The sequence below is a fragment of the Caretta caretta genome, chromosome 1 (genome assembly GCF_965140235.1).
Source record: "Caretta caretta isolate rCarCar2 chromosome 1, rCarCar1.hap1, whole genome shotgun sequence".
NCBI classification, from domain to species: Eukaryota; Metazoa; Chordata; order Testudines; family Cheloniidae; genus Caretta; species Caretta caretta.
In genome coordinates, this window is record NC_134206.1 from 13,349,586 (window position 1) to 13,374,789 (window position 25,204).

At 50.1% G+C, this 25,204-nt stretch overlaps 1 protein-coding gene across 6 annotated transcripts in view; it reads right to left on the reverse strand.

Annotated features, from left to right (window-relative positions):
• Positions 1 to 1,201: 1,201 nt before the first annotated feature.
• P2RY2 (purinergic receptor P2Y2) overlaps positions 1,202 to 25,204 on the reverse strand; it is a 38,946-nt gene continuing 14,943 nt past the window's right edge. For 4 of the 6 annotated variants that reach the window (XM_048839674.2, XM_048839660.2, XM_048839652.2 and 1 more), the window contains 2 exons: positions 11,163 to 11,370; positions 1,202 to 5,525 (listed from right to left, as the gene is read on the reverse strand). In XM_048839674.2, the coding sequence (XP_048695631.1) occupies positions 4,454 to 5,525; positions 11,163 to 11,197 (1,107 nt within the window). In that variant the 5' untranslated portion in view covers positions 11,198 to 11,370 and the 3' untranslated portion in view covers positions 1,202 to 4,453. The remainder of the gene's footprint in view (positions 5,526 to 11,162; positions 11,371 to 25,204) is intronic. The other 2 variants (XM_048839683.2, XM_075126058.1) reach the window with 1 other exon arrangement.

Sequence of the window (25,204 nt, forward strand, 5' to 3'; positions counted from 1 at the left end):
ACCAGCAATTCCAAAAGGGAAGATACAAGCACCAGCAAATATTAGGGAGGGTTCACATTTATTTTAACAATCATGGGCAAGATCCTAGCAACCTTACGCACACTGAGGAGTACTGTAATCTACTACTAGTTCCATGGGAGCAGAACCTCAGAAGGTGTAAATCAGTGTAGCACCTGGGCTTTGTGTTCAATAGAAAATGCTAGACCTTGATAAACTCAGCTATGTACTTATAGATTTTAAGGCCAGAAAGGATCATTAGACCAACTTCCTGTATAATCCAGGTCATAACAGTAGAAGAGATAGGAACAGAACCCAGCTTTCCTGACGCCCAAGACCATGTTCTATCCATTGGACCACTCTGCTTCTCTACAAATCAGTGTAATCAGGGGCAAGCCACGTTAACCTCATTTCAGCTAGTCAGGGTTAAAACCTAGTGGAAGGATAGGATTAACCACGACCTGTGGACATGATGTTGAATACAACTTGTCCCTAGTCTGTCTTCACTGCAGAGTTATCTCAGGATATCTCCACTGATTTAGCCTAGCTTGAGTGAGTGCACCCACACTATGAAATAACTGTGTTCACATTTCAGAGTAACAGCCGTGTTAGTCTGTATTCGCAAAAAGAAAAGGAGTACTTGTGGCACCTTAGAGACTAACCAATTTATTTGAGCATAAGCTTTCGTGAGCTACAGCTCACTTCATCGGATGCATACTGTGGAAACTGCAGAAGACATTATATACACAGAGACCATGAAACAATACCTCCTCCTACCCCACTCTCCTGCTGGTAATAGCTTATCTAAAGTGATCACTCTCCTTACAATGTGTATGATAATCAAGGTGGGCCATTTCCAGCACACATCCAGGTTTTCTCACCCCCTCCCCCCCAAAACACACACACACAAACTCACTCTCCTGCTGGTAACCTATCCTGAAGGATGACCCAACACTCTCACAAATCTTGGGAGACAGGCCAGTCCTTGCCTACAGACAGCCCCCCAACCTGAAGCAAATACTCACCAACAACCACATACCACACAACAGAACCACTAACCCAGGAACCTATCCTTGCAACAAAGCCCGTTGCCAACTGTGCCCACATATCTATTCAGGGGACACCATCACAGGGCCTAATAACATCAGCCACACTATCAGAGGCTCGTTCACCTGCACATCCACCAATGTGATATATGCCATCATGTGCCAGCAATGCCCCTCTGCCATGTACATTGGTCAAACTGGACAGTCTCTACGTAAAAGAATAAATGGACACAAATCAGATGTCAAGAATTATAACATTCATAAACCAGTTGGAGAACACTTCAATCTCTCTGGTCACGCAATCACAGACATGAAGGTCGCTATCTTACAACAAAAAAACTTCAAATCCAGACTCCAGCGAGAAACTGCTGAATTGGAATTAATTTGCAAATTGGATACTATTAATTTAGGCATAAATAGAGACTGGGAGTGGCTAAGTCATTATGCAAGGTAGCCTATTTCCCCTTGTTTTTTCCTACCCCACTCCCCCTGCCCTCCAGACGTTCTGGTTAAACTTGGATTTGTGCTGGAAATGGCCCACCTTGATTATCATACACATTGTAAGGAGAGTGGTCAGTTTGGATGAGCTATTACCAGCAGGAGAGTGAGTTTGTGTGTGTGGGGGGGAGGAGTGGGTCAGAAGACCTGGATTTGTGCTGGAAATGGCCCACCTTGATTATCGTGCACATTGGGGGGAGAGTGGTTGCTTTGGATGGGCTGTTACCAGCAGGAGAGTGAGTTTGTGTGTGTGTGTTTTGGGCGGGGTGTGAGAAAACCTGGATTTGTGCTGGAAATGGCCCACCTGATGATCACTTTAGATAAGCTATTACCAGCAGGACAGTGGGGCGGGAGGAGGTATTGTTTCATGGTCTCTGTGTGTATATAAAGTCTGCTGCAGTTTCCAGGGTATGCATCCGATGGAGTGAGCTGTAGCTCACGAAAGCTCATGCTCAGATAAATGGGTCCGTCTCTATGGCGCCACAAGTCCTCCTGTTCCGTTTGTGTTCACATTGGCGTTGCACTCACTCGTGTGTGGTGCTAAGACTTCTCGGGTCATATCCCACGGTTCTTTGCACTCCTGTAAGCCGAGCCACTCTATGAGTTCTTTCCCAGTGAATTGTGGCTGGCCTGGTCTGTCCTTACTGGGCACACTGAGGGAATTGTGGGAAGGCATTGGAGGACTGGTCACACTCAAGTGGGACTAGCCTGCATCCACACTGAAGTGGTCATGTTGGCAGCTGATGAGTTGCACTAACTCAAGCTTTAGCTCCTACGCCCTAATAGGCCAGCAAACTCAAGTTAAAAGCACCACCACACTGGAGCTAAGGGTTTGCGTGTGTAGGCAGGATTTGAGTTAGGGGCAACACTCACGTTATAACTTGGCAGTGAAGACAAGCCCACTGACTACAAAGTAGGGTTTAACATCATGTTACTTAACCTGACTCCTCTCGGTCGTGTTCCCACACTGCCTAATTTTCTAGCGAGGACCATTGGCTTTAATAATGCCAGACTGATTTACACCAGCTGAGGATCTGGCCCATGGTTGAGTCAGGCTCAGTACTGAGTAAAAGTGGCAGAATCGGGCCCTTTCTCAATTAGCTGCAGCTCCTGGCAAATTGCTAAAAGTTGCAGCGTGCTGTTGCCTCCATGCTAGAACGTTTCCCAGCTGCTGTACATCTAGTTGCTTAGGCCACGTCTACACTAGCGAGCTCACGGTGGCACAGCTGTACCGATGCAGCTGCGCCGCTGTAAGGTCTCTCGTGTAGCCGCTCTGTGCCGACAGGACAGAGCGCTCCCGTCACACAATTAAACCACCCCCAATGAGCCGCAGCAGCGATGTCAGTGAGAGAAACTCTCCCGCTGACATGGGGCTGGGCACACTGCCACTTACGCCAGCGAAATTTATGTCGCTCAGGGGGCGTGGTTTTTTCACACCCCCAAGCGACATAAAATTTTGCCAACATAAATGGCAGTGTAGATGGAGCTTACACACCAGCCCCGGATTGCCTGGCCAGCTATCTCATGAAAGGCCTTATCGCTTTCTCAGGAAAGATGAATCACTAGGGAAAGGATAAAAAGAAACCCCACCCAAAATTAAAGTCAGTATTGGGCAATTAGTAAAAGCTGCACTTTGGAGGCCTTATGGCTTTCGAAAAGCCTTTAGAATTTGGGTGTGACAGGGTAGGGCAGCACTATCCCGTGCCTGGTGAACAAGCAGTGCTCTCTGGAGAAAAGCTATGAGAGCAAACACTCGGGAGACAGAAGAGGGCTATTGCCTTTGGGAAGGTCAGGCAACCCATAAAAGTGGGTAGAACCCCTTGCTGGGGAGTTTTTCTGTTTCCTTTCTGCCTATAATTTACTTTCTTTCCTTTCTTGTGCTAAACATTCACCCAGGAGGAAAAGACTTTGCAGAGTTTAACTACTTTTCTGATGAGTCATCCTCCCGGCTTGGAGTGAGGCGAAAAGTCTCACATCCCTAATATGAATGATAAAAACTTCCCCAATAGATGCACTGGATGAAAAATGGGGAAATGATTTTGTGAAAAACATCAAAGTCTTTTCCATTTCCCAGAGCTCCATTTTCGGAGATATTTTAAGTCAATATTCAGATTGAAATTTTTATCAAAATAATTATCGGCATTTTTCATGCAGTGCTTTTCTTGCCGATTGCAATAATTTCTTGATAAAAACATCAACAGAAAATATGGCAGAAAATGTCGTGAAAGGCAGAACATTTCAATAATATTGACAGGTGGGTTCGGGTTTGGGTTTTTTTTTGAAAAAATTTGTTTTAGAAAAACCAGTATGAACTTTTAGCACGGCTATTATTCTTTTAGCATGCTTGTCACTTCTTTGGCCTGACCACCATGCAGCAGGTAGTCTTTTCTCACTCCTGGATAGACACCATTCCGTATCAGAGAGAGGAGCGGGTTTGGAGGAGGAGTATTTGGGTTTCAGAGCTGAACGAAGACATGCATATGGGATTACAATATATCATTGAAGCAGCACCTTAGTTCCACAAGGTCATTAAACTGGTGACATACACACAGGTGTATCTTGTTGAGCCATTCCTGCTCAAGCATCAACGCCTGAAGCCTAGGGAATCAACCCAATGGGTGACAGCCGTCACCTTGGCTGACCCACCACAGGTAGGACCTTCAGAGCAAAAAGCAAGAGCTGGTGCAGCATTAGCTAACGAGTCATGCCTCTGTAGCTGGGGGCTGCAAAAACTCAGACCCTCTGTAACTCAGTGCAGAGTGGGACCTGTAACAGACTCACCAGTGGGTTACACATGCATAATGGCCACATGCCAGACTCCCCTACACACGGTGGAGAAGTCCTTCCACCATGGAGACAGAATAGTCTGCAATGTGGTAGGACAGTGGACAGAAATGTAGCAGGCTTGGATTTCACATTTTGGCTATCATGTCTAGGTTGTTGCTGGTTCCTGTGTTGCTGGTGGGAGTTACCTTCAGGGCCGTTCGGTTTGGAGTTTTCACTGGCATTTTGTTGCCTGCGAACTTCACAAACCTTTGGCCTACTAAGAAGTACAAAATGGGATCCAGGCAGCTGTTGGTGCTAGCTAAGGGCCTGGTCACTTTGTAGGCTAAGTTAATGGCATTGAGGGTCCCGCAGCTAAGGTCCCAGCTCCGGAAGGAGTAGTACAAGGTGCGAGTGACATGGAAAGGAAGGAAGCAGATGATGAAGACCACCAGGACAACAATGATCATCTTGACTGACTTCTTTTTGGACTTAGACCTCCTGGAGGTCCCCCGGGTGGGCTGCAGCAGCTTCCGAGCCATCAGGTAGTAGCACACGATGATAGTCAGGAAAGGGATGCAGAACAGCAGCACCAGCATCACCGAGCTGTAGATGACGAACTGGCCGAAGAGCTCCTTGCTCGACGTGTCGTGGCAGGTGATAGTCTTGCACCTCACACTGGTGGTGACAAAGAAGAGCACCGGTGATTGGCACGTGATTATGACCAACCAGACGACCCCTGACACCCTCCGCGCGTAGCGGACACGGCCCCACTGCAGTGACTTCAGCGGGAAGCAGATGCCCAGGAAACGGTGGACACTGATGCAGAGCAGGAAGAGGATGCTGCAGTAGAGGTTGGTGTAGAACAGGAAACGGACTATTTTACACAAGCCCACACTGAAAGGCCAATTGTCCCCCTTGGCGTAGTAATACACCAGCAAGGGCAGGGAAACCACGTAGAGCGTGTCGGACACGGCCAGGTTGAACATGTACGTGGTGGAGGCGTTCCAGGTCTTGATCCTGAAGAGGAAGACGTAGAGGGCCAGCAGGTTGAGGCACAGCCCCACCACGCACACGATGCCGTAGGAGACGGGCAGCAGAATGTACTTGAACTCCTCGTCAAATTTGCACTTGTACGTGTTGTCTTCCACGCTGCAGTCCACAGTGGATGAGTTGGCGCTCGTGTTCCAGGAGCGCAGAACCATAAAGTTCTCCATTGCCCTAGAAAACAGGGAGTAAACCGTCAGTGAATGCAGGGGTGGCTCATTGAAATGGGAGAGTAAATATGTTTGGATGAGAACTCAAGCAAGACAGTGTATCACTGGGCAGAAGAGATGAGTCACATTGTAAGGATTGTTATGTATGTGTGTGTGTGTGTGTGTGTGTCCCAGACTGCACGCCGGGGGGGATCTAGTCACACAGAGTGTTGGGGTTCTTAGGGACTGGCTTGTTTTGGCCTTGTTTTGAAATGGGATTAGCTTGATTTTTGGCTTATTGTGAAAGTCAGGGTGCTTATTTATCATGTGAAAGTTGGCAGCTGTGCCGTGGGCATGGAAAGCAGAACCACACTGGATGGGTGGAAGGAAGGATGCAGCTTAGTTCCTTAAGTTTAGTTTCCAAAGTTATATTTGGCATTTTTTGCAGATGTGATGCAACTTACATTGACATGGGCTGTGTCCATTGTTATGGGTATAGCTGAATTAGTGGACTGATAGAGTCTGCAGGATACTAGTTTCAGAGTAACAGCCGTGTTAGTCTGTATTCGCAAAAAGAAAAGGAGTACTTGTGGCTCAGCTGTAGCTCACGAAAGCTTATGCTCAAATAAATTGGTTAGTCTCTAAGGTGCCACAGGATACTAGTGACATACTTCATTGACAATAAACCTGACTGGGTGCCTTTGTCCCTTAACGGATCTTGTGGTCATTAGGCGGTTCGCTCAAGGTCTGCCGTGCCAGCTGTCTGCGCAGGGCTGGGGCAGCACACAGAAGGAACATACACACGGAGCCAAACATCTATCAACTTCTAACCACAGCAGCAATGTAGACAAGCCCCTTGTAGAAGCAGGTCACCAGAGAGCATAAGAAAAATCAGCATGTAAATTGCACACATGGGGAGTGCATGAGAATGAGTGCATGCTAATACCTGCGTCATGGAAAATCTGCATCCTCTGAACCTTGAGGGCAGGGAAGGCACAAGGTGGGGCAGCTGGTTTCAATTTTGCTTTGCTTTCGGAGCAGAACTCAGGGGAGCCGTGGGGAGATATGTAAGTGTTACGCAGTCATTTTCTCTAGAGCTAGCTGGAGCAAGCCTCCTCCTTTATGCTTTTCTTCTGGAAAGGGCTGACATAAGAGCTGTCGTCCCCACCTTCGCTCTGACCCCTTTGCGGTGTAGAGAGGCCCTAGATCCCCCGTTCTGCTCAGGGAGGGAACCCCTTGGCATGACAAGCCCTGCCATAAGGGGTGTGCTGAGGATACAGCTGGGGCTGCAGCAGGCTGCACTGCAGAGTTTCCTGGCAGCACTGCATCCCATACAGAAGCCCTGGAAGGCTGCCATAACTTAGACAGGCCACTGGGGCTGTCTAAATCACAGTGGGGGCTACTAAAGTCTCTGGAGCAGCCCAGGATTGGGATGGTGTGAAGGTGGCTTAAAACTACCTTAGTCGCTCCACTCCTGGCCCTAAGTTCCATGCTGCGTCTCGCAGGGCCTAGCCCTCGAGCTCCACTTCCAGAAGCCCAGGCAGACTCAGCCAAAGCTGAGTGCTCGTGCAGCTGGCAGAAGCGCTTGAGTCTTGTCTCCAGCCAACCGGAGGGCTTTACCTCCCACCACAGACAGTCCATGCGCGAAAGATTCAGTCCAGAATCTCAGGAGAGATAATGAGACCCACCCCGAGTAGAGTACTGTAAACTAGAGGGGCATGAGAAAACGGGCCCAGCTTTCTGGAATGTGGATGCTGCCCAGACACCGCTGGTACACATCATATCTAACAGTAGGGTTGCCACCTTTCTAATTGCTGGTAACTGGACCCCCAAGGCCTCGCCCCTGCCCTGTCTCTTTCCCCAAGGCTCTGCCCTGTTGCTCGTTCCCTCCCCCCCACACCCCAATTGCTCACTGAATCATCTCAAGGAGCCTGTCTGGTCAGGGGTTGGCACGGGTTAATGACCCGGCACCTTCCCCCACCCTGCAGTAACCCAACTTTTGGTTCGGATGCCATTTAGGGGTGCCAGGTCCCCGAAAACCAGGCACCTGGCAACCTTAAGTGGCACCTGGACTCAGAAGCCAAAAACCGGCCAGGTGGCAGCCTCATCGAACAGAGCTGCTCATACCACACAGCATCACTTCTGCTAGCCAGATCCAGAATGGTATTCTCATCTGACGCGTGGCTTGTCGGAAATAGCGGGTTACATTAATATCAGCAACCTGGTAAAATGAGGAAGGATCGTGTCTGCTCTGGACAGCTATCCTGTTCAGAGCCAAACCTCTCCTGAGCAAGGTGCCCCCAGCTCTGTTACATATGCCATGTGCCAAAAGGCCCCACACCTCAGCGCCGATGGGTTCCACGCTGTTGTATCTCTTGCTCTTTACCCAAAAAATTTCAAGGCGCCAAATAGTCAATGCTGGGTCCCCAATACAAAGAGGCCAGGTACAGCTGCTTTGTAATAACTGAGCCTGCACATTCACGCTAAATGTAAAAAGTATGTGAGAGTTCGTAAGATGTCACAATAACAGCTGTTGAAGGGAAAAGGGATAAAAGGGAGACAGATTCCATTAGTCTAAACAAAATGCCCCGCTGATATGATTCAAGGACTCTGTTGGTGTTGGACTTAATCAACAAGAAAATGTGGGTCCGGAAATTAATGAACCAAAATGGGTGTGTTGGATATGTGGCCTCCGCAAGGGACAAAATAATGAGGGGATGGGCTATTCCACCCACCACTGCCTTCTGAGGTCCTTAAAGAAAGAGACTGTGGGGAGGTAATGGGAAGAACAGACAGAGGCATGGTTGCTCCCCCCAGCATTTCCTGGGACCCGGGCCTTCATGGTGCTCGTCCTGAGATGTCCTGACCAGACCAGGCCAGAGAGAGGTACCAAGATGACATCACCACCCCTACCAGCTCCTCCTGCTTATTCCCAAACACCACCTGAGATGAAACAGGACCAGACGTCAACAACAACAGCAATTCCAGCTCATCTCAACTTCTATTTTACCCAACAGGACAGTTATTACCGTCTTACTGTTGGACAGTGACTGGGTTATGTTAACACCTTTGGCCCATTGGATTCCATGTCACTTAACACAACACTACATACAAACTGCTGCTCTGGCTGCAGAACACCGTGAGCACCACTAGAAGGCTCACATACTATTTAAAGGGATACTGTCCTATTCCTATACACCATGTACACCACTGTATACATGTTTCCAGTGTTAACATCCATACAAGGGTTGATTCCTGTATTGCATTCCTCATTGCTCCATAACACAGGTACCCAGAGATACAGCTTCAACATCGCTCCCAAGCTGGCCACGCCTGGTCATAAGTCTCTCCCTCCCCTCAGAGCTGAATGCGCTGCTTCCATAGCCCAGGGAAGATCAGAAGAAAATCAAATCCAATTCTTCCACAGAATAGTGCAGAGCACTCACTAGGCTGCCCTAAGGCCAGCCCCGTGGTAGGGCACTGAACTGGGTGCTGATGGATTAACCCATGGAGTGAATCTGGGCAAGCCACTGAACTGCTCTGAGCCCCACTATCACTATTTTACAAGAGGGGCGGGAATAATACTTCTTTGTACAGCGCTTTGAGGCCTACACATGAGAAGTGCTCTACTCAGTGTGGATTTAGCACCATGGCTACTCAGTGTGGTTATTAACTGGTGTATTTGCATACTATTGCCCCCTGCTGGCTGGACTTGGACTCGCTTAAGAATCTATGGCTATGTCGCCATCTACTGGCAGACCTAAAACGAGGGTATAAGACTTACATCTAGCGGCTGCTAATGCAGTATCTCCATTAGCACAAGTAGTTTTCTGAGCTGAAGGTCCTGAGGTTTTTCCCCCCACGCCACATGAGGGCAGTTTAGCTGATGAGTGGAGAGTTACATACCCACATACTGTAAAATGAGCCCATACTGGACTTGCTCTTTGGCTTGGCCATATAATTATGGAGAACACCACCGGCTCACAATGGTGTATTGTTATTTAGTGTCCTAATATACATTTCTTTTTGCAACATGAAGCTAGTTGGTTGCTAGGTCTGGAGAGACCTGCCCCCGTCCTTCCCCTTTGTTTGAGCAAATGCCCTAAATTCCTACAACAAAACCTGCTGTGTCTCTTTGGGCTCCCGGCTGCCTGACCCCCGCCCACATCCCACTTCAGCTGCCCCCACATCCTACTTCAGCTGCACTGAGTGATCGCATGGGAGCGACAGCCAAGCAATGCAAGGACACAAAAGAGAGCAGGTTGACCTTTCCCCAGAGGCAGAGCAAGGACTGGGAGTGGGATGGAAGAATGTCAGCCTGTGCGTATGACACATCCAAGCACTGACCAAGACCGGGGATAGGGCAGAGGGGAGGGACCAGAGGGAAACATGACATTCTCCCTTCCCATGATGGCAAATGTTGATCTCAGTTATGCCTCGTGGAAATCTACTGACTCCCAAAAGCAAATCCAGAGCAACTCCATTGTCTTCTTTCATGACCCTCCAAAGGGTCAGGATGGGCAGCTGTTCCTCTCACATCTGGCACTGGCCACTGCTGGTGACGGGATGCTGGACTAGATGGGTCACTGGTCTGAGCCTGTCTGGCAGCTCCTATGTTCCCTGTGTGCAGTCCCACAAGGCCCACTTCTGTCCTAGTCAATAGATAGGTCAGACATCTAGGGAAGACTGTGAGATGTTATTGACTTCACGGCCACAGAAACACTGATGACCCCCAGCCCTACATCTCCTGTCACGTGCTGACGGTGTTGACTCCGGAATCTGAATGGGACAAGCCCCTGGATGAAGAGCAGCTGGATACAATTCAACCCAGGCAAGAGGGAGAGAAGGAAATGCCATGAAGAGCTGGCTGAAGCCAAAGCCAGCCTCTGCCTCCGGGTGTCTGCTCTCCACTTGAAAAGGTGGAGCACAGCACCGGAGACCTGTTGGACGCCTCAGTGCTCCTTGATACCCACAGCGCAATGCTGCCTTGTGCCTGTGGCTGGCCGGGAGGCTGCACCCCTGGCTGCCGGCTGAAGTTCTAGCCGCAGTGACCCAGAGGCTCACGACCTCCCGCCCTGGTGATTGCATCTGGACTGCTTGATGGGGAGGGAAGTGAGCACCATCAGGAAACGCCAACTTGTCCAGTATGCAGCAGCCGATGTTATGCGTAGGGCAGTATGTCAGGAGCACATCCCTCACATGCCTCCCACGCTCATCTGGCTACCTCTGCAGTTCCGGATCAGCTGCCAGGTCCTAGGGTTACTGCACCCGCAGTGGCCTGAGCCCTACCTCTTAGACTGCCTCTCCTTTTGCGAGCTATGGACATCAGGACCACTCTTGCTGGCAAAGCCCAGGGGCTAGCAGCTCTCAGAGACATTCCTGGCAGTAGGCTCTGGGCTTTGGGACACCATCCACCCAGAAATCGGAATGGGCCCAAGATCAAAACACCTCAAGAATGAAAGCAGCGATCCACCTCTTGGGACTTGACTTCAGGCAACAACTACTCCACTAGCCCATGCATAATAGACACATGTCTACTATACATGTATATAGGATACCTCCTCCAGCAACATGAATGGAGGGATGGAGTTTCTCAGCCCTGTTCTGATGTATAGAGTTCTGTGAGTGTATCCAGATATGGTGATGGAGGCAATATATTTACCTAGACAGGTAGGAGTTATTCTGTATCGACACCATTGCACCTGAGATCAGGATCTGTCGACTGTCTCCTGACTTCAGATCCGCTGGCGCGTAGCAGACTACTTCTCCACAGGCATCTGCCTGGCTCTCTGCAGCAGCCCACAGACACAGCTGCAATTGTCGTGCTGAAGCACTTGAGTAGTTAGCCTAATGTTCTCCAGAGGAAGGTCCTGAAATTAATCAGAAACAAAATCTTCATTACTAGTAGGAGGTGAACGTCGGGGCAAGTACTATTCCGTCTGCCCTGGAGGGCGCATGGTGGAAATGATTCAGTGTGTGGGAGACAAATAGCTATGTGTTTTCAAGAGAAAACATCCTGCTTGCAGTCTGTCTCCTGGATGCTGCTTTGCAAGCAGTTCTGAGCACATATTGCAGTACACACACACAGAGGCATTAGAACGGACTAGTGGCTGACAAAGTCTGTCATGTAAGTTCTGTTTTTTCCATAGAACAAAAAAGGGACCATGTTGCTTCTCAGGCCAGCTCTTCAATAGGGAAGTGAAAGGATTGGAGCGCAGCCAAATTTATGTTCATCATGGTCTCAGGAAAGCAAGGATTACAAAATGGGCTTCACGTTTCTCTGCAATAATTTCAAAGGGTCAGTATGGAGGAGTTTAAGCCCCAGGTTTAGGTTCTGTTTAAATAAAAAAAGTCCCAAACCCCAGTGTGACTAGCACTGACGTGAGCTGTTTGGAAATGTCGAAGGAGGCGGGCCTTTCATGAGTTTAAACTTTGGACCCCCAAACACAGTAGCCTTGAGCTGATGCAGATAACCAGAAAGTGAAATTGACTAGACACAATGGGCCAAATGCTGCTCCTGGCAACACAAATGCAGCTCCTACTGGTTCTGGTGGAAATTATACCCGTAACCAAGAGCAGAATGTAGCCCTGAGAGTGCAACTAACTTCACTGTCCAAGCTACAGGCAATGCAGAATGTGAACTAGATCAGTGCTCTGTTGTAACCAGTCAATTTGATGTCTTAAAATTACTTCACCTAAGGACATTTTCAAATATAGTAAATAATATAATCCCTAAAGTAACAATACTTCCTTTCTCCCACTGCCGTATGTATTGAGATTGTGACCAATTCTCATTTACACTACTATGACTGTGTAAAGGGATCTTAAAGTAGTAACTTTACACCCATTCACACCCACCTGAGGGCCCCTATCCGCTCCCAGAGCTGTGCTAAGGAGCCTTGATATAAATGAGAATGAGGCCGTTAAGCTCTTTAGGGCAGGGACTGTCTCTTACCACCTGTCTACAGTAATAAAGCCTCTGTCTTTGGCTGAAAGTTTGAGGTTCTCCTGCAATAACAGTAGATTACGTGAGAGACCTAACTCCCTCGTGAGACATCTAGATAAGCCTGGCCTAATTCTTCAGGGAGCTGAGCATCCACAATTCCTAGTGAAGTCACTGGGGGCTGCAGGTGCTCAGCCGCCACTGGCTTTTATTTGGGCATCTACGTACATATGTAGATGCCTAACTCTAGAGACGCTCATTGGAATACTTTCAGCCACAGTTTTATTAGTAACACAAAGATTAGAGGGTTTTTTAATTGTTCTTTTCAGCGGGTTTCTGGTCCAGCTAGCTTCTAGGATCTAATGTGGTCTGTGACTAGGACCCTGGATTGGAAGCCAAGAGAACTGATCCCAGTCTAAGGAGATCTAAGGAGATCCCTGGCTCAGCTACTAACCCCTTTGGGATGGAGCAGAGAGGCCCCACATTGGCAATGAGAGGGTTAAGGAGGCTGACCGGTTCCTCACTGGCACTGAAAGTGTTAGGCCTGTGGACCCAGTTGGTCTCACCCTGCTTCCTCTGCAAGGGGAGATAAAAGGAGAGGGCCTCACTTGGGTGAGTGCTGACCAGGAAGGAGGTTGGAGCTCTGCTTCTCTGAGGGCGGGGAAGAAGGGGAGGCTGGTTGCAGCCCTGAGCCGGAGCTTGCTGGTCAACCAGATCCCTCCTCCTGGAAGGGTGGCCCAGATAATGGGAAGGGAACTGGCAGAAGTGCAGACTGTTTTGGAAACCAGCCCTGACTAGATGGGCAGGGCACCACGGAAGGGGTGTGGGATGGCCCTGGCTTTGAGCTGGGTTTCTTTTTGTTCCTGATTACCATTGAACTTCAGCACCCAAAAGGAGGTAGGACTGAAGGTACCACGACCCTGGCCTCGGAGTGACTGACCCTGACGACCCTGGCCTCGGGGTGATGAAAACAGATCAACGGAGACCTGCAACAGAGCAAGCTGTGTCCTCAAGGGCAGCGAGGGGGCACTGGCCTGGCAACCTCACCCCTGTGTGATCCTGAGCGCGTCACTTCATCTGTCTGTGTCTCTTGCTCCCCTTCCTAGGTGGAATGTTAGCTCTTCAGAGCAGAGACTGTCTCTCTGGGTTTGTACAGCATCATAGGGCCAAGAGGTGTTACCTATCAGCTCTGTGTTCTTGGGGAACCAGGGTGCAGTACCCAGCTTGTCTGACTCACGGAGGACACCACCCACCCAGTCTCTGCTTGAATCAAAACTGATCAGAAGAAAGACTTACAAAAAGCAATGAAAAAGCAGTGGGAGACACATCTGAACCTCTCCGGACAAGGGTGACAGGATTGAGGCAACTCCCCTAGCCTCATTTGCATCGAAGATGGGACAAGGATGCAACTTCATTAGCATACAGAATGGAGAACAGAGATTCCAAGGCAAGAACCGCACAGAACTCTGGGACCAGAAAAGCAGGGAAGCACTGCATGATGGGGGATCTCTGCTCCAGATGTTAATGAACCCACGCCTGCACACATCCTGCTCAGTAGTTATCAGACCAATTCTAGTAATAAATCCTTGATTGGTATCCAAAATAGTGTAGCTCCCGAATTGTATTGTGAGCTCCCTCCAAGGAACACTGCCCAAAGCCAGGAATGATCAGCTCCCATGGTCTAGCCTGAACAAACCAACTTTGGTATACTCCCTTGAGCCATCAGCTTACACATAAACAAATCTAGTGTTCTCCCTTGAACCATTGTTGTTTCTCTACAAAAACCCCTAACCAAGCTCAAGTAAGTGTTCTCATGCCTGGATCCAAAATCTGTATCAGTTCCATGGGGACTTCATCTTCTCCTGACTGATCATGCTGGGGGCTCTGCCTGTCTCCAGCACTCTGGACCCTCAGCTACTACCACCACCTGGGGACCCCAATTGATTCAAGTTTCACGGAGTGGTGAGAATCCAGCGCTATCTCTCTCTCTCCCTCTAGGTATAGCCTTCTGACCCTGACTTGCGTCATCAGTTATAGTTTTCTAAACTTGACTTTTATAATCAAATTTAAGTTAGCTTTACTATTACGGGGGGAGGGATAGCTCAGTGCTTGGAGCATTAGCCTGCTAAACCCAGGGTTGTGAGTTCAATCCTTGAGGGGGCCATTTAGGGATCTGGGGCAAAAATAAGGGATGGTACTTGATCCTGCTCTGAAGGCAGGGGACTGGACTCAATGACCTTTCCAGGTCCCTCCCAGCTCTATGAGATGGGTATATCTCCATATTAAATAAAAAATTATAAGTGGTTTGTTTGTTTGGGTCCCCTATGGTTATTACCTGGCAATAAATAACTTTCATGATTAAGCTGGTTGCTTCTCTTCCCCTCGTGGGTGTTTTTTGGTTTCCTCATTCGCTCTGCAGCAACACTCCTTGCACCTCAGCTAAAGATCCCTGCAGTGCCCAAAAATCCTGTGGGGTTTGCTCATCAAGTGGGTTACGACCAGAACAATTGTAAAGTGAAAGTGGGGATAGGGACGTGCTGAACCGGGGGCATATGAGGATGGCAGATTGAAAGTGCTGCTCGACCCAGTCTGCTCAGACGGGCTCTATTCCGGTGCGCTACCCAAGGCATATGAGGGTGACAGCTTGGAGGTGCTGTTTGACCCAGCCTGCCGAGTCCAGGGACATATAAGGGGTCAGCTTGGGAGTGCTGATTAACCTGGTCCTCTCAGACGCGCTCTGTTAATGTGTGTGTATGTTCATCTGATTCTGGGGCTGGAAGAACCCAGCCTTGGGGAATCTAGGTCCTGCAGGATAGCTCCACTGGAAGGGACTTGCAGCAGGGAGAAGTAGAGCTCCGTATGAACACACAAGTGACACAAGCAGTATGTTGACAGAATTACAGAACCCGCCCCACCTTCCCAGAAGAGTAACCCTAATAAATGAGCATACCCCAAAGTAACGGGCAACGCTGGTAACAGAGGTTTGCCTGTGGACCCAATTGCCTGTGACCCAGGGATCTGGAGCTGGTCCTCAAAGAATCAATCCTGAAGCACTTACATGAGAGGAAAGTGATCAGGAACAGTCAGCATGGATTCACCAAGGGAAGGTCATGCCTGACTAATCTAATCGCCTTCTATGATGAGATTACTGGTTCTGTGGATGAAGGGAAAGCAGTGGATGTATTGTTTCTTGACTTTAGCAAAGCTTTTGACACGGTCTCCCACACTATTCTTGTCAGCAAGTTAAAGAAGTATGGGCTGGATGAATGCACTATAAGGTGGGTAGAAAGTTGGCTAGATTGTCGGGCTCAACGGGTAGTGATCAATGGCTCCATGTCTAGTTGGCAGCTGGTGTCAAGTGGAGTGCCCCAGGGGTCGGTCCTGGGGCCGGTTTTGTTCAATATCTTCATAAATGATCTGGAGGATGGTGTGGATTGCACTCTCAGCAAATTTGCGGATGATACTAAACTGGGAGGAGTGGTAGATACGCTGGAGGGCAGGGATAGGATACAGAGGGACCTAGACAAATTGGAGGATTGGGCCAAAAGAAATCTGATGAGGTTCAATAAGGATAAGTGCAGGGTCCTGCACTTAGGACGGAAAAACCCAATGACAGCTACAGACTAGGGACCGAATGGCTAGGCAGCAGTTCTGTGGAAAAGGACCTAGGGGTGACAGTGGACGAGAAGCTGGATATGAGTCAGCAATGTGCCCTCGTTGCCAAGAAGGCCAATGGCATTTTGGGATGTATAAGTAGGGGCATAGCGAGCAGATAGAGGGACGTGATCGTCCCCCTCTATTCGACATTGGTGAGGCCTCATCTGGAGTACTGTGTCCAGTTTTGGACCCCACACTACAAGAAGGATGTGGATAAATTGGAGAGAGTCCAGCAAAGGGCAACAAAAATGATTAGGGGTCTGGAACACATGACTTATGAGGAGAGGCTGAGGGAACTGGGATTGATTAGTCTGCAGAAGAGAAGAATGAGGGGGGATTTGATAGCTGCTTTCAACTACCTGAGAGGTGGTTCCAGAGAGGATGGTTCTACACTATTCTCAGTGGTAGAAGAGGACAGGACAAGGAGTAATGGTCACAAGTTGCAGTGGGGGAGGTTTAGGTTGGATATTAGGAAAAACTTTTTCACTAGGAGGGTGGTGAAACACTGGAATGCGTTACCTAGGGAGATGGTAGGATCTCCTTCCTTAGAAGTTTTTAAGGTCAGGCTTGACAAAGCCCTGGCTGAGATGATTTAATTGGGGATTGGTCCTGCCTTGAGCAGGGGGTTGGACTAGATGACCTCCTGAGGTCCCTTCCAACCCTGATATTCTATGATTCTATGATTCTATGATCTTTCTGCAACTGTAATAATAATAAATTCTCAGTTAGTCTGTCACTAGACCTGTGTCACGGAGAGCAGAGTCTGGCCTGGTAACTGCCAATGCTATTCCTGCGATCTTCGAATGTAAGGCTAAAAACATCCACAACCCATGTTCAGTTGATAGCAGCTCCACTAATGTCTCCCAGTAAAACACGGACTCAGATAACACGGTGTCGTCTCTGCTTTAATTTGCAAAACTTTGGTGCCATATGAGGAACTGTCTGAGCCCTGGGAACAAAGCATGTTTTCTTCCTCCTCCGAGACCACAGTTAAAACCCACAGTAGCCAAAATAAAATAATCAGAAAGCTCTGACATTACAGAGCCTTGTCCGGACAGGAGAAACAAGAGTTGGGGGGTATGCAGTGATGAGCTGCCAAAATCTTAACAACGGGTTCCCTCCTCACCCCACAAGGGGGTCGTAGCCCACCCCCGCCCCCTGGGGACTCCTGCCCCATCCAACCCCCTGCATTCCTTGACGCCCCCCCTACCCATCCATCCCCTCCCCTGTCCCCTGACTGCCCCCAGAACCGGGCAGGAGTGTCTCATGGGCCACCGTAGTGGGTGCCCACCCTGCCCTGCCCCTAAGAGCCAGAGGGACCTGCCGGGGGGCGAGGTGGGGAGTCCCGGCGGGGCTCACCTGGGGCGGCTCCCAGGCAGGTCCCTCTGGCTCCTAGGGGCAGGGTAGCGTAGCTGGGGGGAGCAGCCGCTCCCCCCACTGATCACATCAAAAGTGGTGCCTTAGGCGCCGACTCCCTGGGTGATCCGCAGCTCTGCGCCCGGCCCCAGCTCACCTCCGCTCCGCCCCCACCCCTGAACGCACCGCCCCGCTCTGCTTCTCCACGCCCCTCTCCCCCCAGCCCCGGCTTCCAGTGAATCAGCTGTTCGGCAGGAAGCTGGGGAGGGCTGAGAAGCAGACGGCAGCTTCCCGCTCAGGCCAAAGGTGGCGGAGATGAGCTGGGGTGGGGAGCAGTTCCCCTGCACCCCCCCCCGGGTTACCTGCTGCGGCGCGGGCGGCCCTCCTCACCCCGCCCCCCCCAGCTCACCTCCGCCCCCCTGGGCCTGAGCGGGAAGCTGCAGCCTGCCCCTCAGCCTGCCCCAGCTTCCCGCGCAAACAGCTGATTCACGGGAAGCCTGGGGTGGAGGGCGGAGAAGCAGAGCGGGGCAGTGCGTTCAGGGGAGGAGGCGGAGCAGAGGTGAGCCGGGGGTGGGGAGGGGAGCTGCCGATGGGTGCTCTGCACCCACCAAATTTTCCCCTTGGGTGCTCCAGGGCTGGAGCACCTATGGAGTCAGCGCCTAAGGCACCACTTTTGGCTGGTTAAATTTAGAAGCCCTTTTAGAACCGGCTGTCCCTCGCAGAACAACCGGTTCTAAAAGGGCTTCTAAATTTAACAACCGGTTCTAGCGAACCGATGCTTACCGGCTCCAGCTCACCACTGGGGGTACGTTAATTTGGGTTGTGCTGCTCATTTAGGGACCTGAGCATGCTCCTGTAGTTTCTGCTCCTTAGACAAATACAGAGGAGCATCCTCAGAGCAAATGCCACCATGTCAATCCTCAGCTCACGCTCATCTCTACTGCAAGAGGCTGAGATGTGGATTGGACTACAGAGCCTGCCTTACCTTACCCTCACAGCTGCCGGTTCTCTGAATCTGCCTACTACAGAGAGCTGGGCCCAGGCTGCAAAGTTAGGCTCCAGATCCCAACTTTCCGAAAGTTCAGGCTGTTTTGATCTGGCCACTCTTGACTGCTGCGGCCACCACCACGTCTCCCTCAGGCAGTACTGCTCCTTGGACAGAACTCTCAGCCATGTCACCTTCTCCTTCTGTTTCAAGTCCTGTGGTTCCTTCTTTTCTGGACTCCCCAAGTCCTTCCCTGAAAATTTCAATGAGCCCTTCCCCTGCAATCTCCTCCTCTTGTGTCCCTTTGACACGGACCTCGCCTCAAGCCACCCAATCCAAAATAATTCTTGTCTGTTGCTTCAAGTCCCCATCCAACCTCCAGCCCCCTCTCTGGGTCACACCTTCATCATAGATTCATAGGTATTAGATTCATAGATATTTAGGTCAGAAGAGACCATTATGATCATCTAGTCTGACCTCCTGCACAATGCAGGCCACACAATTTCACGCACCACTCCTACAAAAAAAAAAAAAAAAACCTCGCACCTATATCTGTGCTATTGAAGTCCTCAAATCGTAGTTTAAAGACTTCAAGGAGCAGAGAATCCTCCAGCAAGTGACCCGTGCCCCATGCTACAGAGGAAGGCAAAAAACCTCCAGGGCCTCTTCCAATCTGCCCTGGAGCAAAATTCCTTCCCTACCCCAAATATGGCAATCAGCTAAACCCTGAGCATATGGGCAAGATTCATCAGCCAGATACTACAGAAAATTCTTTCCTGGGTAACTTGGATCTCACCCCATCTAATAGCCCATCACAGGCCATTGGGCCTATTTACCATGAATATTTAATTACCAAAACCATGTTATCCCATCATACCATCTCCTCCATAAACTTATCGAGTTTAATCTTAAAGCCAGATAGATCTTTTGCCCCACTGCTTCCCTTGGAAGGCTATTCCAAAACTTCACTCCTCTGATGGTTAAAAACCTTTGTCTAATTTCTAGTCTAAATTTCTTAGTGGCCAGTTTATATCCATTTGTTCTTGTGTCCATATTGGTACTGAGCTTAAATAATTCCTCTCCCTCTCCGGTATTTATCCCTCTGATATATTTATAGAGAGCAATCATATCTCCCCTCAACTTTCTTTTAGTTAGGCTAAACAAGCCAAGCTCCCTGAGTCTCCTTTCATAAGACAAGTTTTCCATTCCTCGGATCATCCTAGTAGCCCTTCTCTGTACCTGTTCCAGTTTGAATTCATCCTTCTTAAACATGGGAGACCAGAACTGCACCCAGTATTCCAGGTGAGGTCTCTCCAGTGCCTTGTATAACGGTACTAAAACCTCCTTACCCCTACTGGAAATACCTCTCCTGATGCATCCCAAGACCGCATTAGCTTTTTTCACAGCCATATCACATTGGCGGCTCATAGTCATCCTATGATCAACCAATACTCCAAGGTCCTTTTCCTCCTCCGTTACTTCTAATTGATGCGTCCCTAGGTTATAACTAAAATTCTTGTTATTAATCCCTGAATGCATGACCTTACACTTCTCACTATTAAATTTCATCCTATTACTATTAGTCCAGTTTACAAGGTCATCCAGATCCTCCTGTAGGAGGATATCCCTGTCCTTCTCTAAATTGGCAATACCTCTCAGCTTTGTATCATCCGCAAACTTTATTAGCACACTCCCACTTTTTGTGCCAAGGTCAATAATAAAAAATTAAATAAGATTGGTCCCAAAACCAATCCTTGAGGAACTCCACTGGTAACCTCCCTCCAGCCTGACAGTTCACTTTTCAGTAGGACCCGTTGTAGTCTCCCTTTTAACCAATTCCTTATCCACCTTTCAATTTTCCTATTGATCCCCACCTTATCCAATTTAACTAATAATTCCCTATGTGGCACGGTATCAAATGCCTTACTAAAATCTAGGTAAATTAGATCCACTGTGTTTCCTTTGTCTAAAAAATCTGTTACTTTCTCAAAGAAGGAGATCAGGTTGGTTTGGCACGATCTACCTTTTGTAAAACCATGTTGTATTTTGTCCCATTTACCATTGACTTCAATGTCCTTAACTACCTTCTCCTTCAAAAATTTTTCCAAGACCTTGCATACTACAGATGTCAAACTAACAGGCCTATAATTACCCAGATCACATTTTTTCCCTTTCTTAAAAATAGGAACTATGTTAGCAATTCTCCAATCATACGGTACAACCCCGGAGTTTACAGATTCATCCTATTCATACTTCTTCTCCTTCTGCTTGATCATACACCCCCCCTGCCTGTGTCTCTAACCTGCTCTCCTTGTGATTTCCCCCCACTCTCTGCTCCGCCAAGGGCACTAACCTCAATGCTCCTTTTGTCTAACATCTCTGTGCCTTCCTCCATGCAATGGCCACCCAAAATCTGCTTCTCTGCACTCCACCCCTGCCCCATTCAATTCACTCCTCGGCATAGTCCCCTACCAAAGAGAGGCATATAAAACCTCCATACCATCCAGACATATGTCTGCCTCACCTGATGACTGCAGAGCCTCATCAGTATCCCGTGTCCCTTCCCAGCCATCTCCTTCCCCGAGGTATGTTCCCTCTTGGCAAGTCCAGCACTTCGATTCTGAGCTATTCAGGGCAAGCACCTGTCTCTCATGTGTCTCCTGTGAAGTATCTAGCACACGTGTGAATACTTTATAATAATAATTGTCTGAATTGTTCAATGACTCACTTTCTCCCATGTACCCGGAAGGAGCACCTCATTGCCTTTGTCATGGGGAAACCTTCATTTTCTTCCTGTCCATTTCAGAAACCCCCCTCATCTCCAGGAGTCTCCATGGACTTATCAACCTCCCCCACTCCCCATGTGATCTCATCTCCATGACCCTCCATGGACATATTCACCCACCACAAACCCCACTATTTATGTGACCTCCTGGGGCCAGTTTCTTACACTCATTGTCCCTTTTCTTTCTGACCCCACTGGGCCCCTCCACAGGTGAGAGGGTGGGGCAGTAGCTCAATGTCTGCAGTGGCTTCATTAACAGGAACAGCCTCCCTACCTCTGGCTATTTTCAGGTCCCTTCTCATCTCTCTTATGCTAGGGTGCCTAACTGTCTTCTCCAATAGACCAATCAGATCCTACTCGGAGAGCCTTGCAATTTTCCCAGCTGCTCCATCTTTCTCCCCAACAATTGGCTATCGCCATTGCTCTGCACCTCTATAGATGCTTGCAGGGCCCAACGCAGTTCACTTGCATTTGCATGCACAGAACCATCAGCTGGGGTGAGTCACCGAGAGACACGTTCCTCTGACAGAGGCAAAGGAATAAGTGGCACTGTGGAGCTGACCCGCCAGCCCTTTCCACTCCCTGCTCTGTGGGTGGGGGGAACTACCACTCCCCTCTGGCTCCGTACAATACAAACAAACCCAGCAGACTCTAATGAGAGGGGTGAGACAAGTCTCTGGCAGCAGCTGGCTTGTGGGCTGCTTTTGAGCAAGAGTGCCCCCAAGGCCAAGCAGCGGTGCGGGGCGGGGGGAGCCCGTGCACCATTGGTGCTGAGCTTAATGTGTGCTGGACGCAGCTTCTCTAGTCCCTCCCCCCCCTCTGCAAACAGCCCCCGTTGTTTCGTTGGGACTAACGGCATAGCGAGATGCTACTCAGCGTGAGCAAAGGGGTCGGACCCTGGCCCTGGGTCTGAAGCTCATTGAAGTCGATGGATATTTTTCCACTGACTTCAGTGGCCAGAGTGCATGAAACACCCCACTCCCAGAACTGGACAGAGGCCTTTGTCGGTCCAGTGATCTCACAGGCATGGGGGAGGAGGAGAGAGGAATCTGGCTCTTTCTTTGTTGCTCTCCCTCTCAGTCCCCCCCCCCCCCCCCCACTGCCTGCCAAAGCCCTGCCCTCTTATTCCCTAGTATGCGCTGGATTGCACTTGCCCACGGAGCAAATCTTGCACCCTGCACGTGGGGAGCCTGGAGTTGGTGGAACAGGTACAGTCCTGCTGAGGGGAGGGAGGGGGCAATATCTGGGCAGCGCATTCTGCACCCCATGCAGCCCAGCTCTGCAGGGGCTCCCCGCACAGCGTGGGGGTTCAGGCAATCAGGATGTGGGATGAGCCAGTGGAGCTCAGCCCCGTCCTGGAGCAGGGGTCTGAAATTAGAACATGCAGGAGCCCCTGGGTGATAGTCCTGTGCTCAGACCTCACCTCTGGCCAAGGAAGCGCCTTTGAAATAAGCCAGACCCGGCTGCTAAGGCTCCTCCCGTGCAAGCACCCGCAAAGCACCGGGCCTGGGTGGCATCCAGCACGTGGGAGGAGGGCGTTGCTCGTGGCTTTGCAGACTATTTAGTGGAAGCCGGCCTGCTCTTGGAGACAAAGCACCGCAAACAAAGGAGAGCACTCTATCAAAGCGCCTATGCTCTGTGCTCCAACCCCCTTCCCCTGCCCTTCCCCACCCTGCCACCTGCAGAAAGGCCACTGGTAGTTTTAGATGAGACCCCCCCGGGCATATCATGGCAAATTACTGTATTTTAAAATGCTGTGCTCAGAGCTGGTTGGCTACGGTATTCTTTGTTCATGGCCTGTTCTAAAATTGTGTACACGGTGGCTGCGTGCCCTTAAATATCCGCCATCCCCACCCCCAGAGGTGGCTGCATTTCAACAGCTCACGTAAGTTTGGGGCAATCAATTTCACTGCTCTGTACCTCAGTTTACCCTTCTCAGGGGAATGTGGCAAGGACAATCGGCATTTGGAAGATTCTCTGATTGGATATTTATATTACCATAGCACCCAAAGATCCCAATCAGCAGGGGGGCACCAATATGCCCGACGCTGTGCAAAACCAGAGGTAGATGTGTTCATAGAATCATAGAATATCAGGTTGGAAGGGATCTCAGAAGGTATCTAGTCCAACCCCCTGCTCAAAGCAGGACCAATCCTCAACTAAATCCCTGCCTCAAGGAGCAAACGCTTGGAAGAAAGATGCTACATCAGTGCCACCCGTTACAATTCATAGTCTGTAGTAATAATGAATAATAAAAGTGCTTTGCGCTATAAGAAGGGATCATATGTTTATAATTTATTCGCATATGTAGAAATGCTATAACGAGACGAAGTATGGCCCAGTCAGCAGAGCACCAGCTGGAGACCTGGGCTCAATTCCTTGCTCTGCCACAGACTTTCTGTGTAACCTTGGGCAAATCACCTGTCCTCTCTACCTCATTTCCCCAGCAGTAAAATGGGAGCTGCCCCACCTCACAGGAGTGCTGTGAGAATCGATACATTAGTGACTGGGAAGGGCTGGACACTACAGTAGCAAACAGAGGGTGCTCATCCAGACATTTTAGGCACTTTTCTAACGCATCCTAGAAGTGGCAATTTAAAATAACCCACCACAAATGCCCCTCACCTGGGGGCAATTCCACACCACTACAGTCACAATCCCAGCCCCACTTCCACATGCCTAGGGACAAGGCTGAGTTTGGAATGTGTCCAGAAGGTGACCAGATTGGGGCTGTTTCGGAACAAGGGTGAAAATTATTCCTGGAGCAGTGACTGCCCTAGGTGCAGCAGCCCTGGTTTTTACCAGCAGGGCTCTGGCTCAAACGCCCTGGAGGAGCTCAGGTTGTGCCAAGTCGTTGGCCACGTCTACACTACCACGTGACGGGAGCGCTCTCTCCTGTCGGCACAGAGCGGCTACATGAGACATCTTACAGAGGTGCAGCTGCACTGTGATACAGCTGCGCCACTGTGAGCTCTCTACCGGAGACGTAGCCGTAGTGAACATGACCTTTTCAGCGCGACCTTTTCAGGAACAAGGAAACAAACACAAGCATTTCCGAGCGACTCATCAAATGGCGATGTTAATCTAATGGGCTGCGCGTGGGTGTGCTGGCGGGCTGTGGTTTTGAACACCGCCGGCCACTCGAGAAAAGGCTTCAGTCAGGTTTGGAAAGGCACCGCGCCACACGCATCACGCTGGGCTTTGCTTAGCGCTCGAGCCTTGTTCTGTGAGTCTGGCCCAGTGTTTCTCAAGGCCTTACGTAGGGTCGTGGCTCACGTGAGTTTAAAAGTGTTTGCCGGTCTCCTCCATGAAGAAGGCGGCGTGAGGAGTCACGGGAGAAAGATGGAGCGTGTAACCCCAGATCGCTGCCTCTGCCTCCCCAGGCAGAGGGGGCAAAACTCAAAGGGGAAACGTCAAGCCCTGCCCCTGCGGCCGTCAGCAGGAGCTGTTGCATGGACTCCATGGAGCAAGCTCAGGCCCTAACAAGCCCCACTAACTCCTGCTCTCTCCTGGTGCAGTGTAGAAAACTCCTGAGGGGAGGTTCCAAGGGCAGAAGCAACTGGGGAGGCCCCTGGTAGCACAGCAGAGACACAGGGTCTCCATCTGGAGGAATCCCCAGGTTGTGGGGGGCTGGACCCACTGATTGGCCGACAAAGGGCAAACCCCATCCCACCCTCACGCTGGGGAAGCCCCGTGAGAGGAGCATGAGTTTCCTTTCACTTGTGCAAGATGGTCTCACAGAGGAGACTGGGTCACCACAGAGCTCTGCACAGTGGGTGAGGTTGCCAGGTGTCTGGTTTTCAACGGGAACGCCTGATTGAAAAGGAACCCCGGCGGCCCAGTCAGCACTGCTGACTGGGCCGCTAAAAGTCCGGTCAGCGGTACAGTGGGGCTAAGGCAAGCTCCCTGCCTGCCCTGGCTCCACGCGGCTCCCGGAAGCAGCCAGCAGGTCCAGCTCCTAGGCACAGGGGTGCCCAT